Source organism: Mirounga angustirostris, unplaced genomic scaffold, assembly GCF_029215605.1.
Source record: "Mirounga angustirostris isolate CCGP_5_RB_7025 unplaced genomic scaffold, mMirAng1.0.hap1 SCAF_1, whole genome shotgun sequence".
Classification (NCBI taxonomy): Eukaryota; Metazoa; Chordata; class Mammalia; order Carnivora; family Phocidae; genus Mirounga; species Mirounga angustirostris.
Genome location: NW_026991709.1, coordinates 14,035,303 through 14,050,850, shown reverse-complemented (window position 1 = coordinate 14,050,850; position 15,548 = coordinate 14,035,303). Strand labels below are relative to the sequence as shown.

Sequence of the window (15,548 nt, the reverse complement as noted above, 5' to 3'; positions counted from 1 at the left end):
AACTTCAAGCTTGGGGCGCCTAGGTAGCTCAGTCAGTTGAGCACCTGCCCTTGGCTCAGGTCAAGATCTCAGGGTCCTGGGATCAAGTTTCTCATCGGGCTCCCTGCTTCTCCTTCTCCCTCTGCCCCTTCTGTACCCCTCTCCCCGCTTCTGCTCTCTCTCTCACTCTCAAATAAATAAATAAAATCTTTAAAAAAAACCCAAAAACTTCAAGCTCTACAGACAGAAAAAGATAAATACCATATGACCTCACTTATATGGGGAATCTAAAAACAACTCCCCCCAACCAAAACCAACCAAAACTAACCAAAACCAAGCCCATGGACACAGAGAACAGACCGGTGGTTGCCCGAGATGGGAGACCGGACAAAATGGGTCAAAGGGGGCAAAAGGTACAAATTTCCAGTTCTAAAATGAAAAGTCCTGGGGAAGTAATTTACATCATGGTGACTACAGTGAAAACGCCATACTGCATATTTGAAAGTAGCTAGGAGAATGGATTTTGAAGTTTCTCATCACAAGAAAAAAAAAAATTTATAGCTCTGTGTGGGGACAGATGTTCAGCGGATTACTGTGGTGGCCCTTTTGCAACATATACAAATACCGAATCGTTATGTCGTCCGCCTGAAAGTAACATAATAGGTCAATTATACCTCGATTTGGAAAAAAATCAGTCAAAAGACCTTTAAGCTCTACCAAGTCAGCTTTCCCTTGATGCTCATAATTACTGAGAGAGAGAGGAAAAAACGGGCATTCCCAAGAATTTCCTCTCACAGAACTCTTTCCAGCCAACAGTCCGTATCCATCCTCCCACCCAAAAAGGCACAGGATTGTCCAGATACTTTTCAGTATTTTTATTGTTTGACAGGCATTTACAACGTTCCATTCGTAGACCTAAAAACATAAAAATAGACCTTCTTTCAGCTTATAAAAGAAATATATAAGAACTTCTGACATAGACACGTCATGACCTTATGTACAAGAAGAGAATGGCACCCTCTCCAAGCACCTGACTTTCCAGCATTTTCAGACACAACTGTTGCACTGGGATTAGTAAGTGTGACTTTATCAGAAGCCTCTGCTTCACTTTTCCATCCGGACACAATCGAACTGGAGGTGATATGGAACAATGCAGTGGTACAAAGGGTATAGAAACCATTCTAAAGCTTTTTAAGAAAATCAGAAGATATAGCAAAAATTTAATAGAATAAAACTTTCAAAAGATCAAGCTCAAAGCCCTGGAAACCCAAAAAGGGGAAGGATACAGGGTGGGGAAGCGGGTAAAGCAAGCAGGGGCATAGGAGCATGATGTTCTGAACTCTCTATTGTCTGGAAATATAAAGTCATAACTGATTTTTATAAAATATAATTCCTAAAGCTACTATAAAATTCAGGTCTTTAAAGTACCTACTGATGTGTCAAACACCAAATAGATATTTTCCCCAAAAAGAAAGTTTTCATATTATTTAAACCCTTCTTAGGAAGTGGATATTGTGAAATGGGAAGAAGGAAAAAAAAAAAAAAAAAGCTATAAACCGTTTAAAAAAAATCGAAAGTGCTTTAACTTGTTTTTGTTCTTCCTATTTGGAAATCTGTTTAGAACTTTAGCTTTTTAGCATGTTTACCCTGTTTCGTTGGCATGTACAAAGTATGAAACACAAGGTATGTTTTTGAAGAGGCTGTTGTGTTAAGAGATTTGGTATGGACTGTCGGGGAAGGGATAGGTAATCTATGGATGAAGATGCAACTCTCATGGGAAAACCAATGATCACCATGGCAACCCCTTGAGAAGGAGTCTCCCCTCCCCCGCCATGTGCAACAGACACACACACGCCCATCGGGTGTCATGTTTAATCCAGCCAAACTCCCATCTCAGAGATTCAAACATAAAAAAAAAAAACAAAGAAAACAAAAAGAAATCTTCTTCTTGGAAAAAAAGTTTCTCCTAAGCATCTTGTTGGCCTTTCGTATATAAATATAAATCACCATGCCTCACTCTCTCTGTAAAAGGTAAAATCCTCATTTTTTTTTTTTTAGACTCAGTTACACTAACACTGTAAAATTCTCATCTGTTTGTGCCCCTGCATCTCAGGTAAAATAGAAAAAATAGTGGGTTTTTTTTTTTTTTTCAAGAGATAAATTTGGATCTCTTCTCAAAGAGTTTGGCATCTTTACAATTCTATGCAAAACTAGAACTTCCAACACGGACATGGAGTAAGACCAGCCATAGACCAAAACAGAAGAGAGAGAGGAAAAAAAAACAACAAAAAAAACACCAACGGCTCATCAAAACATACACCTCCACCGTCTCCTCACACATTCTTAAAATACACAGATATTCTCAGACATTGAAGAGGGAAAGGAGTGAGAACACTGTTCAGCTGTACAGTTGCTTTGTGGCATTTTGTGTTTGAAGGTGGTTTCCCCAACTAAGAGATGGCTTCTGGACTGATTTCAGATAGAGTGACTTTTAATTTTTTTTTTTTTTTTTTTGTGCTATCCCTTCAACTAATCTGTTGTACATACTTTAAACTCCTGGGGGTCACTCGCTTTCCAGTGCTGTAGGATCTTTTTTTTTTCTTTTTTTTCAATTTTTTAATAATTCTTCCAGCCCTGATTAGTTGAGAAATAAATAAAAGCCCTTAGTAATATACAGAAGATAGGACTCGAGCTTATTTGGGATTCTGAACAATTCTTTCCGATGTCGTTAGAAATGACGAAGTTGGGTGGCTACGTGGCTTCGGGAAAAAAGTCAGCCACCAAGACCGTGTGTGCAAGAGTGCGACCTAAGGGAACATTGTCCTCCTCGCGGGGACAGGAGGGGGACAGGAGGGGGGGCAGAGTGAGGGCAGGGCGGCGGGGGCGGGGGGTTTCTCTACACACACTCTCTAGGGGGGAAAGGGACAGTCAGATCTCCGTGTTCAGTTTCCTGGACGGGGCAAAGTCTTCACGCCTAACCCAAATGACTTCCTCACCCGGGCTCTCCAGGCCTCCATTGATGCCCGAGAGGGCGGCTTGCTTCTTGAGCTGCGTCATGCGGGACGCGTGACTCTCCAGGGCTCTCCGGCCTCTCTCCCGCTGACTGATGGAGGCAGCCTGGAGCTGCTCCTGGAGCTCTGTGTCCACTGCGGCGCCCTTCACGGACTCGCAGAACTCATCATCGTCACTGAGGATGTCTGTCTCCTTGATGTCCTCCTGCTCTTCGTACTGAGCAAGATCAAACTGTTCCTCCACCCACCGGTCAGTGTCCCCGCCACCGGGGGGCTGCTGGGACTCTTTCTCCGGGCTGCTGGTAGAGATGGCATCAGAGTCAATGGTAAACCTGTTTCGAGCCAGGCGCCGCCTCCTTCTCCCAAGAGACTTGCTTGGGGCGGACACTGCACACACACACAAAAATATAAAAATCAAACCCCCACATGCTTTACATGCGATGACAATCCAGACAGGAAAGCAAAGAAAGGAAAAACTACATGGGATTTATTTAGTGCCTTGCTGTCGTTCGGGGCTTAAAGTCCAGATTTCATCAGTCTGTCTTAGAGTCTTTACTCCGCATGGATGTCTGGACTTGAAGGATGTTACAGCAACTGACCGAAGGGCAAAGGAGGGGGGTGGACAGAGGGACACGGGGAGGGGTGTTGGTTGTGGGGAAAAGGGGATTCACCTCCCTCTGAGACAATCCACTTCTCTGTCCTGTGCTGCACCCAAGGAGACCACCGACCTTGGGATTAGTTAGTGCTCTCAACCCTGACACTGTCACATGGCACAGAGCTCTGGGGGTCCCCAAGGGCCGTCCCAGGGACATCTAGCTGGAATGGGTCTTTAGTAAGGGTGGGGGATGCTTCTAGAGTTCCACATCACCGTGATGTGCCAAGGAGGCAGAAGCACTGGGCCAAGCTATACTGCTTTCTGGGAAACCAAACGTACATTTCTGGAGGATCTGCAGTTAGTTAAGGGCGCGGCGTCCCTCACACAGAGCCTAGAGCAGAGCTACTCTGGGACATACCAACTCTCCGGTGGCCGCCCTGCCCTCGTTCTGCCAAAGCCCCACATCCACTGTGAAGCTATGCAAATGGGAGCCGTAGCCCCCGCTGACTATGTTCCGTGTATCACCGATTTCTCTCCTACAGAGCAATTAAAATATCGGTGCCTGAGTGGCATGAGAAATAAATAATATATGACACCCATGCCATTGGGCCTCCAAGTGCTCTAGGAAGTGACTAACAAGAGAAAACAAATCTCAGAATTCATTCGTTCACCCTACTGCCTTCTGGGAAGCCAGAATTATTCCAGACAAACACACAAGACGCCACCCAGTCAGGCAAACGAACATTCCCACCACACACACACACACACACACGCACGCGCACGCCGGGAAATGCTGCCCCTCGCTAGTCAAGTGGCTACTGCGTGAGACCCGAGCAGGTGAAATGCAACGTGGGCTTTCCAATGGAGGGGGAGAGCCTGGACACCAATTAGGACCAGCATTCCTGAAACCTAAGCCCTAAAAACCATTAAACTGCTTCAGTGCTGCTGGAAGTGAGAGGACCATCCCCAGTGACTACCAAACACAGCAGGTCCCAGGCCAGTGAGCGGGCCATCCTCTGCCTCAGACCCCTGTGTTCCCATTAGGGTTCCGAGGTGTTCTACCATCTTAAAATACAGAACAAATGGACATCCCTCTTGATCAAGGAGGGCAACTGAAAAAAGGTTTCCAGAAAAAAATGGAAAAAAGAAAAAAACCACCCACTGTGTCCCCTCCACTGGAAAGAAGCAGATGTCCTGGTCAGTTTTATCCCAACACCCTGTAGTGGAGACTGGCTCTCTCCAATCACCTTACTAGAACTACCTCAGTTCAAAACTGGGCTCTTGGAAATATTCCAATGACCTGCATGCTAAAGTATTTAGGGGTAAAATGTGTTGATGTCTGTATTTTTGAAATGTGTCAAAACTAACGATGGATAGATGGATAGATATGTGATAAGGAAAATACAGAAAAAGATCAATTATAAGAATAGATGGTAGGTTCTGTATGTGTATCATTCTTTCAGCTGTTGTATCTGAAATTTTTCATAAGAAAATGTTGAAACAAAAAAATTTTTTAATTGGGCAGATATACAGTACTTTCAGACTTGAGTACTGAGGCAGGATATTTGGCTTTACTGTCCTTTTCCAAAAGAACAGAGAAATAAACTACCTGGGTATTCATGACAATGCATAATGAAGCATGAGTATTTATCCTTTATTAAAAGGATACGTAATAGCCCAGCCAGCCTTCTGGGGTTCAGGGAGACAATCTCTGACTTGAGTATTTCCAGTGCATTGTTAAAACTGACAAGCTAGTCTAGCTGACCCACTCAAGCACCATCTTTAAAATTACCTAATGTGAAGGTCCTGATGATAGTGAGGAATTTCAAAAGCAGAATAGCCGAAAATGAGCCATCGGGCAGAAAATCTTTCAATTAGCCAAAGCCAACAGGCTGACATGGAGGGTTTCTCTTGGGTTTCATGACAGTGTAAGGTGTGGGTTGGTTTTGTTTTCTTTCCAAAGGGGTCTCAGCAGGAAAACTTCTGAGGGTCCTACAGGGTACAGGGGCTTAGGTTTCAAAGTAAATGCAGCTCGGAATTGAAGTCCCTTGAATAACAATCGAAATCTGGTCACTGACAGGCGGGTTTCCTAAGGTTGGGACATGAATTCTCAATCCTAATTTAAGCATCCCCTGGCAAGTAAAAGGATTAGGTGAGGCAAGTCTCAGGAGAAATGCTCTGTTGTGAGCTTATAAAGGGATCCACAAAGCTTTCTTAACATGAGGACTCCATGAGAAATTGTGGATACAGAGGTATGCAAGACTCTTAAGATACCTTGGAGAACCCAATAGAACACTGGGGGTTCACTGCACCAGGTTTTCAATAAACACTTATCAACTGATTGGAGAATAGATTCAAGATAACTAACCCCCAACATTAGTCCAACTCAAGAGCTTAAAGAATGTAATATCCCATGTCAAGCTTTGTAGGCTATGTCTGCAAAAACCTCCAACCATTCACAATTAATTTTATCCATGCCTCTTCGACATAACTGAGAATAGGCGGAAAGGTCATCGAGACAAAGGTCAGAACCTTTTAGCAAATGCAAAGGAAGGCTCTTTTATTGGAATCTTCCCCGAAAAACTCGGGGCTGCCTCTTAAGAAAGGAGTGATAAAAGTGTTAATATCTTGATGTCATCAATATATCTACATTATGAAAACATCTTTCTTCCTAGATATATTTTACTGCTGGTTATAGATGGTAGCATAGGTCTTCCTTCCTCCCTGCTCCACAGTGACAATTCTAGTCCTGAAAGACTATTTACTCTGGGACCATTTAAACTCTACATTCCTCTTTACCAATAGCAGCACAAGGCTTCCCCAAACTAACACTGAAGCTAAAAATGAAGTTGCAGGCATAAGGCAAGGGTAAAAATCTGATGTGTCATCTGGTCTACCAAACATGGACTCCTTACTGAGAACAGGCATTGCCGTGTTTCCAGATTACAAGGCCACCATGTTCTCAGAATGGTGGGCCATGACCCTGCTGAGACATGACACACTGCTTTTGGCTAGAGGCTGTCATGCAAAGTAGCGACTCTCATTCCACAAGCAGGCTGAGAGAGCCCCTCCAGAAAGAGAATGCGCTCACTTCCTGGCTTGGCGAATGAGAGAGGAGTCCCCAGCCAAAAGGAGGAGGGCAGCAAAGGGAAGCTGGAGGGAGGGCAAGAGGAGTAAACGAGGGGCGGATCCCCAGGGAGTTGCTGGGAAGGAGGCAAGGGCAAGGAAGCTCACACCAGGGAAGAGCTGTGCTCCAGCGTTAGCCCCCACGAGGCCACGTCTAACTCTTGCTCAATAAAAACGTCAAGCTCACTGGAGTCCTACAGTGGCGCGGGGGTGACGGGGATCTTGAACGTCGGAATCCCCACAGTACCTGCCCTGCTCACGGCTGGCCTGGCCCCTTTGAGCGCGCACAATCTTTTTCCTCCAAAAGGTACATATTGCTGGGATGACGGAAGGCTTTCGGTTTTGAGGAGCTGTCTTCTGTGCTTGTCACGCAGGACTGAATGCACAGCCTTCAGGAAATCTTTCCTGCTCTCTGGAGAGCTATGAAAAGAAAAGAAGATTGACACGTGTTAGGGGAAAAGTACTTAACACGTGGGGAACTTCTAATATTCTCGGGTGCAGCCCGACAAACATCCCCGAGGGCCAAAGGTTATAAAGACTGAGGCCACAACTCCAATTTCTAGGCTGAGCCATGTTTTCATCGCTGGTGATAGAGAACGCATACTTCTTTCCCTTTACGCTTTGTGATTCATCTCCTGCAGCTAATGTGGGACAGACAGCCGATTAATGAATGGATTGATCCTGCACCCAGACGTTGCCAGATTCTGCTCTTGATACTTAGCGGCAAAGCCCTTCATTCTAAAATGCTTTTGCAGGCAATTGAACCACAAGATTCTCAGCTCTGCAGAGCACCCGAAGTCTGATGTCCCAACCAACATCCTTAGTTCCCTCTTGAGCTGGCCTTCTGTTAAATACCAACTACTCCCATGACACATTTCAACAAGTTAATGCTACATTGTAGAGAACCGAACAATCTTCCCAAGTCCTAATTCCCACAGTAAAAAAGTATTTCCTAGGTAAGAGTCATTTTTCTCATTAGGTTCTCAGTATTTTTACCCAGGTAAGTGTCCCCTGGTATTCCTTATTAATGACGAATATGGTATCTCTAGGAGCAGGCTCACCAGACCCCATGGACCTTACCAACAAAACCACAAATGGTAAATATGGCACCCAAACCACATGTGGATCATTTGAAAAAAAATGTCAATTCTCGTCCCAGGAGCCTCCCACATTCTGCCTTTTATTGATTTCTCACTCAACACAGAGAGGTGATGCAGATACACAAAACAGGGGCTTTGAAGTCAAACCTACCTGAGTTTGAACTCAGTGTTCATTTGCTATAATATTTTAGGCAAAGTACCCTCCAAGAGCCTTGGCTCCCCATAAGTAAAATGGAAGAATGTACCTCAGTCTGGCTAACTGAAATAATACATACAAGGAGCTTAGCATAGTTCATGCTTGGTTAATGTGCCTTCTTATGATGCTAGCAATAACATGAAAAAATACTGCTAATAATCATAACAACATTGATACTCTCAGATCTTTTTTTTTTTTTTTTAAAGATTTTATTTATTTGTGAGAGATAGAGAGCGAGAACACGCATGCACAAGCAGAGGGAGAGGCAGAGGGAGAAGCAGACTCCCCGCTGAGCAAGGAGCCTGATGCAGAACTCAATCCCAGGACCCCAAGATCATGACCTGAGCCAAAGGCAGATGCTTAACCAACTGAGCCACCCAGGCATTCCAACTCTGTCAGATTTCTTTGTAGGGAAATTAGAGCATATTACTACCCGAGGTGTGGGGTACTGGGGAAGTACTGAGTAAATCACTAAGTACCCACGATTAGGTTAAAGCCTAACTGAGTACAGATCATATGTCAAGCAAAATACACCGGAACACTGGCCATCGGGACCATTCATTGTGACATTTTTTTAGGCAAAAAAACAAAGAGAGGGAGAACTGGCTGCATTTGAAAAAGGTCTTAAAGTCTCATGGAGGAGGAGGAGGAGGAGAGGGAAGGACAAGGGGGGAAGGAAAAGAACAAGAAGAAATCAGTAGAAGCCCTTCTAAGTGCAGCTTCCTCCTGAGATCTGTAGGTGAACCTGAGCAACCTGTGGCAACCTCCCTATCCGAAATTTCTCTACATGACCAGGACCCGGGTAGCGCCTGCACACCCTCTCACCTCGTCCCAGCTGGTTCTCCATCTGCCTCATCTCAGACATGCCACAGTATAAACAATGCGTCTAAACACCAAAACAAAATAGTACAAGACAGCCACGTCCTTCTAATCTACTTCTAATCAAATGTAACTATGGGAAGAAAGCCCTCATTTGAACATCGCATATACAAGAAAATTCCTACTTCCTTTTAGAAAGATATGGAGTTAATGAGGTTATTGTCTATGTTCTGATAAAATCAGTTTAACGTGTCCAATTAGTGTTATTTATTTTTAAAGATTTTATTTATTTATTTGAGAGAGAGAGAGAGAGAGCAAGCATGAGTGGGGGGAGGGGCAGAGGGAGAAGCCAACTCCCCACTGAGCAGTGAGCCTGACACAGGGCCCGATCCCAGAACTCTGAGATCATGACCAGAGCCGAAGGCAGACGCCTAACTGACTGAGCCACCTAGGTGCCCCCCAATTAGTGTTATTTAATAATAAGTGTTGCTCGTTTCTGAAATGTACAAGAAAAAGCATGCAGCGTCTAGGGACGCATAGGCTGACGTGCAGACCCCGGAGCAGGGAGGGACATTGAGCCGTCACATCCCTCCCAGCCCCAGGCTCACCTGCAGCACAGATGGAAGACCCTCTCCGGCCTCCCTTCAGATTCAGATTTCACATGGACAATTTCACACACAGTGTTTGCTTCTGCATCTAGACAAATTAAAACGAGAATGAATTAGGGTGTGTCTCAGATTTATTTGCGTTTTTACAAAAGCATTTTCTACGCCTTGCTCTAAGATTCCAGAGTGCAGAGCCTCCAAAGGCCAAAGGCACCTCGCTGCCATCCTTGTCATCTTAAAGAGACAGAGGGAAAGCCTTAATGGGTGTGAAGGAAAAGAACACTTGGAAAATTTCCAGTTGCTGAAATCTCCTGCTCGATGGTCTAGAAGGGCAATCAGTCCACCATATTGATTCCAGAACTGCCCCCTTTCGATGCACAGCCTGTTTGGCGGACCTTTTCAGCTGAGTGAGGAGCTGTAAAGGCAGATTCCATCAGGCCAGTGCTAAAGACGCAAGTCCTCGTGTCCGTGGCGGGCGCCCTCCCTGCGAGTGACCAGGCCTAGGGCCCTGGACAAATGGGGTTCTGTTTTCTCGGCACCCCCAGGGCGCCCACTCTGAGGGAAGCAAAAATGGGATGCTGAGAAGGTGGGGAACAGTTAGGCTTTAATTTCTAAGCCTTACAATGCTTGCAGTACCATATCCTTTTAGGTCCTGAACAGACTGTTTGTGAAAGGAACAATCACTCTAAACATCGAGACTGCCACACGGTGAGGTCTCGGCCTTCTCCAGTGGGTTGGAGCCCTGGTCACAAACCCTCACTGTGCCCACATTATTTAACCCCAACCAGGGCTCATCTGCCAAAATTTCCACAAATCTTCCCAAATGAAGATAAACATCAAGCAACCGCACGTTCTGATTTCTCAGATCCACTGGAACGTATCTCATAATGAGAAACATGTTGGCTGGTCTTTATAACTCTGTTAGAATAAGCTTTTATCTTGATTGTTTTAAGCTTGATTTGAATGAAAAGCAGAGTGAGAATGGAATGGCATATCACAAAGATGGCTTTGTTTTCAAAATTTAAATTCTTCGTGTATTTAGTCCTCAATGAAGGGAAAATTTCTGGCTCAGAAGCCTGCAGTTTTCTATAAACATAAGCGTTCCATCTTATAAACCAGGCACAAGGAAACACAAACTAGATAATCTGCAACCTAAGATTGCAAAATAGGACAAGAATAGTGTTTAAGTGCCCAAACCTCAGAATGCCATTACAGCTGTGTTAGATCTACAATGTACAGGGTCTTGCAAGTCAAATTGTTAAGTAAAAAGGCACCAGAGTAAATCTCTGTGCTGGAAGATCAGGAAGAAACCTTCTTAAGCCAAATGTATTCATTTGTCTGATGTGCGTTTTGCATTTGACATTTTCTACTGCAAGGGATCACAAAAGTGTAGGAAGCTATATCTAGTTGAATTTGGGTGAATAATTGAAGGTTTCCTAAATACCACATGACATTGGACTAAGGAGACGTGGTTTTATGAGGATCACAGCCAATATTCTTGCTCATGGAGGTGACAGGTAGAAGTGGGGGAAAGATGAGCAATACACAGTGGACATATCGGATGCCAGAGAGGATAAAGAAAGAGGGATCTACCGTGTATGTGTGGAGGTCCCTTCCATGGCCTCCCTGTCTAACCAGATGGCTGTACCTGCTGGCCTGAGAGTTTCTACCTGACCCCCAAGGTGCCCCCTCCGGGGTGTGCTCAGGAGAGCCACTGCTGACAGGTCTTCCCTAGAATGGCCTCAAATTAGGCTCTGGATGGGGCCTCCGAGTGGCAGAAATAGTCCTCTTGGTCAATACCCTGCTGGCGTTCATGGCTCTTCTCTTGAGCTTACAGCACCATCTAATTCATATTAACAAGTATATTCCTTGCTATCCGACAACTTGCTTCACTGCTATTTGGATCACAGAAAAAGGCCTGACATTTCAAAGGCCTCCACACTAATACAAAGTTTATAATGCTTCACACACACACACAAATGTATTTGATGGCTTTTTTGTGCTTTTGGTGGTCTTTTCCAGTCTCCCGGTTAAAAACCAAGTGAGTTATTTTACATGGGCTTTATCTGCTCATGGTCTCAAGGATTCTGTCCAGAAGTACAAGACTCACTGCTACTCCGACATCAGGCACTGTAATATTAATATATACAACAAAACGACTGGAATTCCTCGGAACGATATGGAAGACATCACATCCATTCACTTGGGTCATTCATTCATTCAAATAGTTAATAAATGGCTGGGTAAACAAGAGGCAGGGGAGAGACTGGGGGAAAAGAGAGTTAAATATAGGAGAAAAAAAGGGTAGTAGGGTGGTTCGACCAAGAGCATGGGTTCAGACCAACAATTCACACACACGTCAAACATGTGCACCCGGCACGTTTCAGGGTTTACCTGCGCTCGCCAAAGCTCGAACCTGCAGAGCTTCGGTAGGGATCATGTGCCGAAATCGGAAGGGGTCCCAGTCCTCGTAAATTGAAAGCCTGTGAGATCCTACCTGTAGGAAGAGAAGGAACCAGGTGCCTGAGAACAGTCTGCTCTAGCCTCCAGCGGACCCGCCCCGCCCCCAGAAGATCAGTGAGTCTGGAACCCCCACGCTCGTCTGGAGGGACATCAGCCCCTACTGGCACTTTGGTTCGTCCAGCGGAAAGCGAGAGGCCGTGTGATAAACAAGCACGGGGTGTGCAAATGAGTTCACTGACCAGATCCAGGTAAAAGAGAGACACGGGAAGGCGGAGAAGAGAGACCCCCAGAAGAACAGAAAAAGCAAACAAGTGTGGGGAAGGTTCTGGCTACGGCAGGCCCAATAGCTATTCGCTTTCATGCTCTCAACGTGAGCCTGCCAGAGAGAAGGCAGGATAGGCAATTTCCTCCAGTCCTTAGCAACACTTCAAATGTGTTCAAAAAGTTTAAAAAAAAAAACAAAAGGCAAGAAAATCCTAAGGGGCTGGTGTCTGACCAAGGGGTAGAAATAAGATTCTTACAAGTTTCTTCTTCTGTTTGGAACCATCTTTATATACAAGGACCACAGCAGTTTTGAAGACTGGAAAAAAATAAAATAAAATAAGACACAGGAGGTTACAGCACATAACGTGTGGGGCTTTCCCCTGAACCCCACTAATGTGGGGTTATCGACACTACAGCTCGGAAGAAGGCAGCGAGATGAGCCAGCGCCGACTTCACCTTCCGCCCGTTCACCCAGCCTATTGGAACGCTTTCCAGGTTCCATAAAAACACAGAAAGCCCAGATAAATGGAAATAAACCCTTCCGCCCCACTGGAAACTTTTGGGTTAAACACCGTTTAACTATGGTGTCTTCTCAAGTTTAAAACACCAGCGATACACATGTTAACAGAAATGTACTAGGTCAGTGATAATAACAGTATCGCTTACGGCGATTTAGACTTATGCCAACCAGCCTAATAGTACACATACACGCACAGAGTGTTCAGAGTTTGGGACACAGAATTCATCTTTCTGACCCGAAGAAATGAAAATTAGTTTATGAAGCAGAATGCATTTGCACTTCCTCCCAAAAGGCTGAATCACAGGAAGCATTTAGAAACAGGGAGTAGGCCGGTTTATTCTTCCAGTCTTTGAGGGGTGGGGAGACACAATAGTTATGCACAGTCCATAGAATTCCTTGAACAATGCCAAGCACGGTGACCACTCGGCGACTCTGACCCCTCCTGCAGGGGAGGAAGAAGCGGCGCCCAGAGGGCCGGAAGCGGAGCGAGCCCATCCTTGGTTCTGGCTGGCAGGGACTCCATCCCCCTGCATGCCCTGGCCCCAAGGCAGAGCCGAGGCCCCGTCAGTCCCACGGCAGCCGGAGGGGGCACGCCTGGTGTACCAGACCCAGAATTACAAAGGGAATGGATGTTCCGAAAATTCTTCACTGGGGTGGGGTGGGGGTAGGCTCCCAGGCCCTATGGAGACCAACCCAAAGTGTCTGGTTCATTTTCCATCCTATTTCCATCCCGCCTCCCCTTTGTGCAGGATGGCTCTCACCTTCCTTGAAGAAAAGAGCCTGAAGGCATGAAGAAACCAACTCTAGCCACAGGGTCTGGACTGCTCCTGGCCCTGCACACTCACAGCATCCGGCCCCCCTCAAGAATCCCAGAGGATGGACTGAGAGGCTCCCTCTCCAAAGCTCCCACTGGCCAAGGAGGCTGCACCAGCTCTGCACAGAGGCTGAGGCTGGCACCTGAAGGGGCCCTGTGTGCCCACCATGAAGCCTCCAGAACTCACAGCGGCCAGGATAACCGGGTCCTTTAAAACTGAGGGAGCTCCACTCCAGGAGAGGGTGTCCAGTGACCCGAGTCTCAGAAGACCCACCACGTTCCTGGGACCACATCTCAGTGGGGGTAGTTGCCATGGTTCTAAAAAGGCTACTGGTCTGCCTCAGTTTACCTTGACCTCAGCCATCTTGGATCACAGTGGTGGGGCAGCGTGGTCCTCAGCTGGGGCTATGGCCACCTCCTCCTTAAGCTCTCCCTGATCCCCTGGGGTTATTTTCACTCAACTGACTCCAAGTGCTGCCCAATCTCATAGACACGACCTCAATCAAAACTCCTAGCTACCCCTGCTAGCCCCAAAGCACTCCCTCCACACCCCCAGAGCTGATCATCTAATACCCCAAAGGCGGAAGCCTAGACAAATTATTTCTTTTTCTCCTTTTTTTTTTGAGGTGAGGATCATCAACATGCAGTACAGATTAGCTGTCCTGTGAGCAAAATATCAAGGTACTAGGTTGGCAGTACATCGATTTCAGTTTCAGAAGAAGGCTGCACTGTTTCCTGAGATTAGAGATTTAAATCAAGACAAGAGACAACCATGTCTTAACCCCAAAGCTGCCAGTTCCGTGGTAATCACTCTGCTTCCCTTTACAACAACTCCTCCTGATTTCGAAAGGCATTTCCAAGGCTCTGTTCGTGCCACCAAAACGGCCCAACGTGGCACCTTTACAGACTGGGAATCCATAAATAATCTCATTATGGTGACGACAGTCTGCCTTTACTCATAACCCTGGCTTTAATCCTTCCTGCTTCTCTTTGCTATTACTCTGGAGACAACTCTGAAAAAGCTTGCCTCCCCTAGAGCCTCGGGCGCATCTCCCCTTGCTAACTCTGGCGCCTGTGGGATCCACTGGCAGTGTGATCACTGATGATGGGCTGGGGGCTCCCTTCTGGGGAGCCACCCCCCCTCCTAGCCCCAGGAAGCAACCCACGGGGCAGGGAACAGAGTGACGCAGAGTGAAACACACACTGTTCTCCATCTGAGACTGTGCAGCGAGGGGCAAGTAAAAACCCCAAACCTCAAAACCAGCATTTTCCAGAACCCTTTATACCACTGGTTGGCAGACTGGGGCCCGCGGCCCTGAGTACTCAGTACAGTCTGTGAATACAGATGCCCATTTGGTTACATATTGTCTATGACTGCCTTTGACGACATATGGCCTCTTGGCCCTTGAAGCTTAAAGTATTTACTATGTGGCCTTTTACAGAGAAAGTTGGTCGACCCCTCCTTTCTCCCAAATTATTTTCTTCTTTTAAATCTGTTTCTTTCTTTCTTTTTTTTTTTTAAGATTTTATTTATTTGAGAGACAGACAGAGAGAGAGCATGAGGAGGGGGAGGGGCAGAGGGAGAAGCAGACTCCCCGCTGAGTAGGGAGCCCGACGCGGGGCTTGATCCCAGGACCCTGAGATCATGACCTGAGCCGAAGGCAGACGCTCAGCTGAATGAGCCACCCAGGCGCCCCTAAATCTGTTGATTTCTAACCATAGGAAATCTGTACAATTTAGGAGATAGTCATGAAAAATCCCAGTGTGGAACTCTGGAACCATTCATCTGTAGCCCAGAATCAGAAACAGGTAGACGGTGTAGGTCATCTACTTTGGAATCCTACCTCCCAGAAGCGACCTACCAAGAAGCATCCGAAAGCTCCCAGCCCTTCCAAGAAGAAATTACAGTATAAGAGACACAACTGGTAAAATTATCCCCACCCCTGCCCAAAGCAGCCGCTCATCAAAAACTACCAACATGTTACAGTATCCCAATACTTTCTTGTCTGTCATATCTGGTCACACATTGTCCTTGCACACTTCTACCCATCTTTGT

The 15,548-nt window shown here is 46.0% G+C and overlaps 1 protein-coding gene across 11 annotated transcripts in view; it reads right to left on the bottom strand.

Moving 5' to 3' along the window:
• Positions 1-841: 841 nt before the first annotated feature.
• TIAM1 (TIAM Rac1 associated GEF 1) overlaps positions 842-15,548 on the bottom strand; it is a 377,611-nt gene continuing 362,904 nt past the window's right edge. For 4 of the 11 annotated variants that reach the window (XM_045902569.3, XM_064579587.1, XM_045902565.3 and 1 more), the window contains 5 exons: positions 12,416-12,474; positions 11,826-11,928; positions 9,435-9,522; positions 6,959-7,131; positions 842-3,377 (listed from right to left, as the gene is read on the bottom strand). In XM_045902569.3, coding sequence (XP_045758525.2) covers positions 2,908-3,377; positions 6,959-7,131; positions 9,435-9,522; positions 11,826-11,928; positions 12,416-12,474 — 893 coding nt within the window. In that variant the 3' untranslated portion in view covers positions 842-2,907. Of the gene's footprint in view, positions 3,378-6,958; positions 7,132-9,434; positions 9,523-11,825; positions 11,929-12,415; positions 12,475-15,548 lie in introns of those variants that run through there. The other 7 variants (XR_010407780.1, XR_010407781.1, XM_064579608.1 and 4 more) reach the window with 4 other exon arrangements.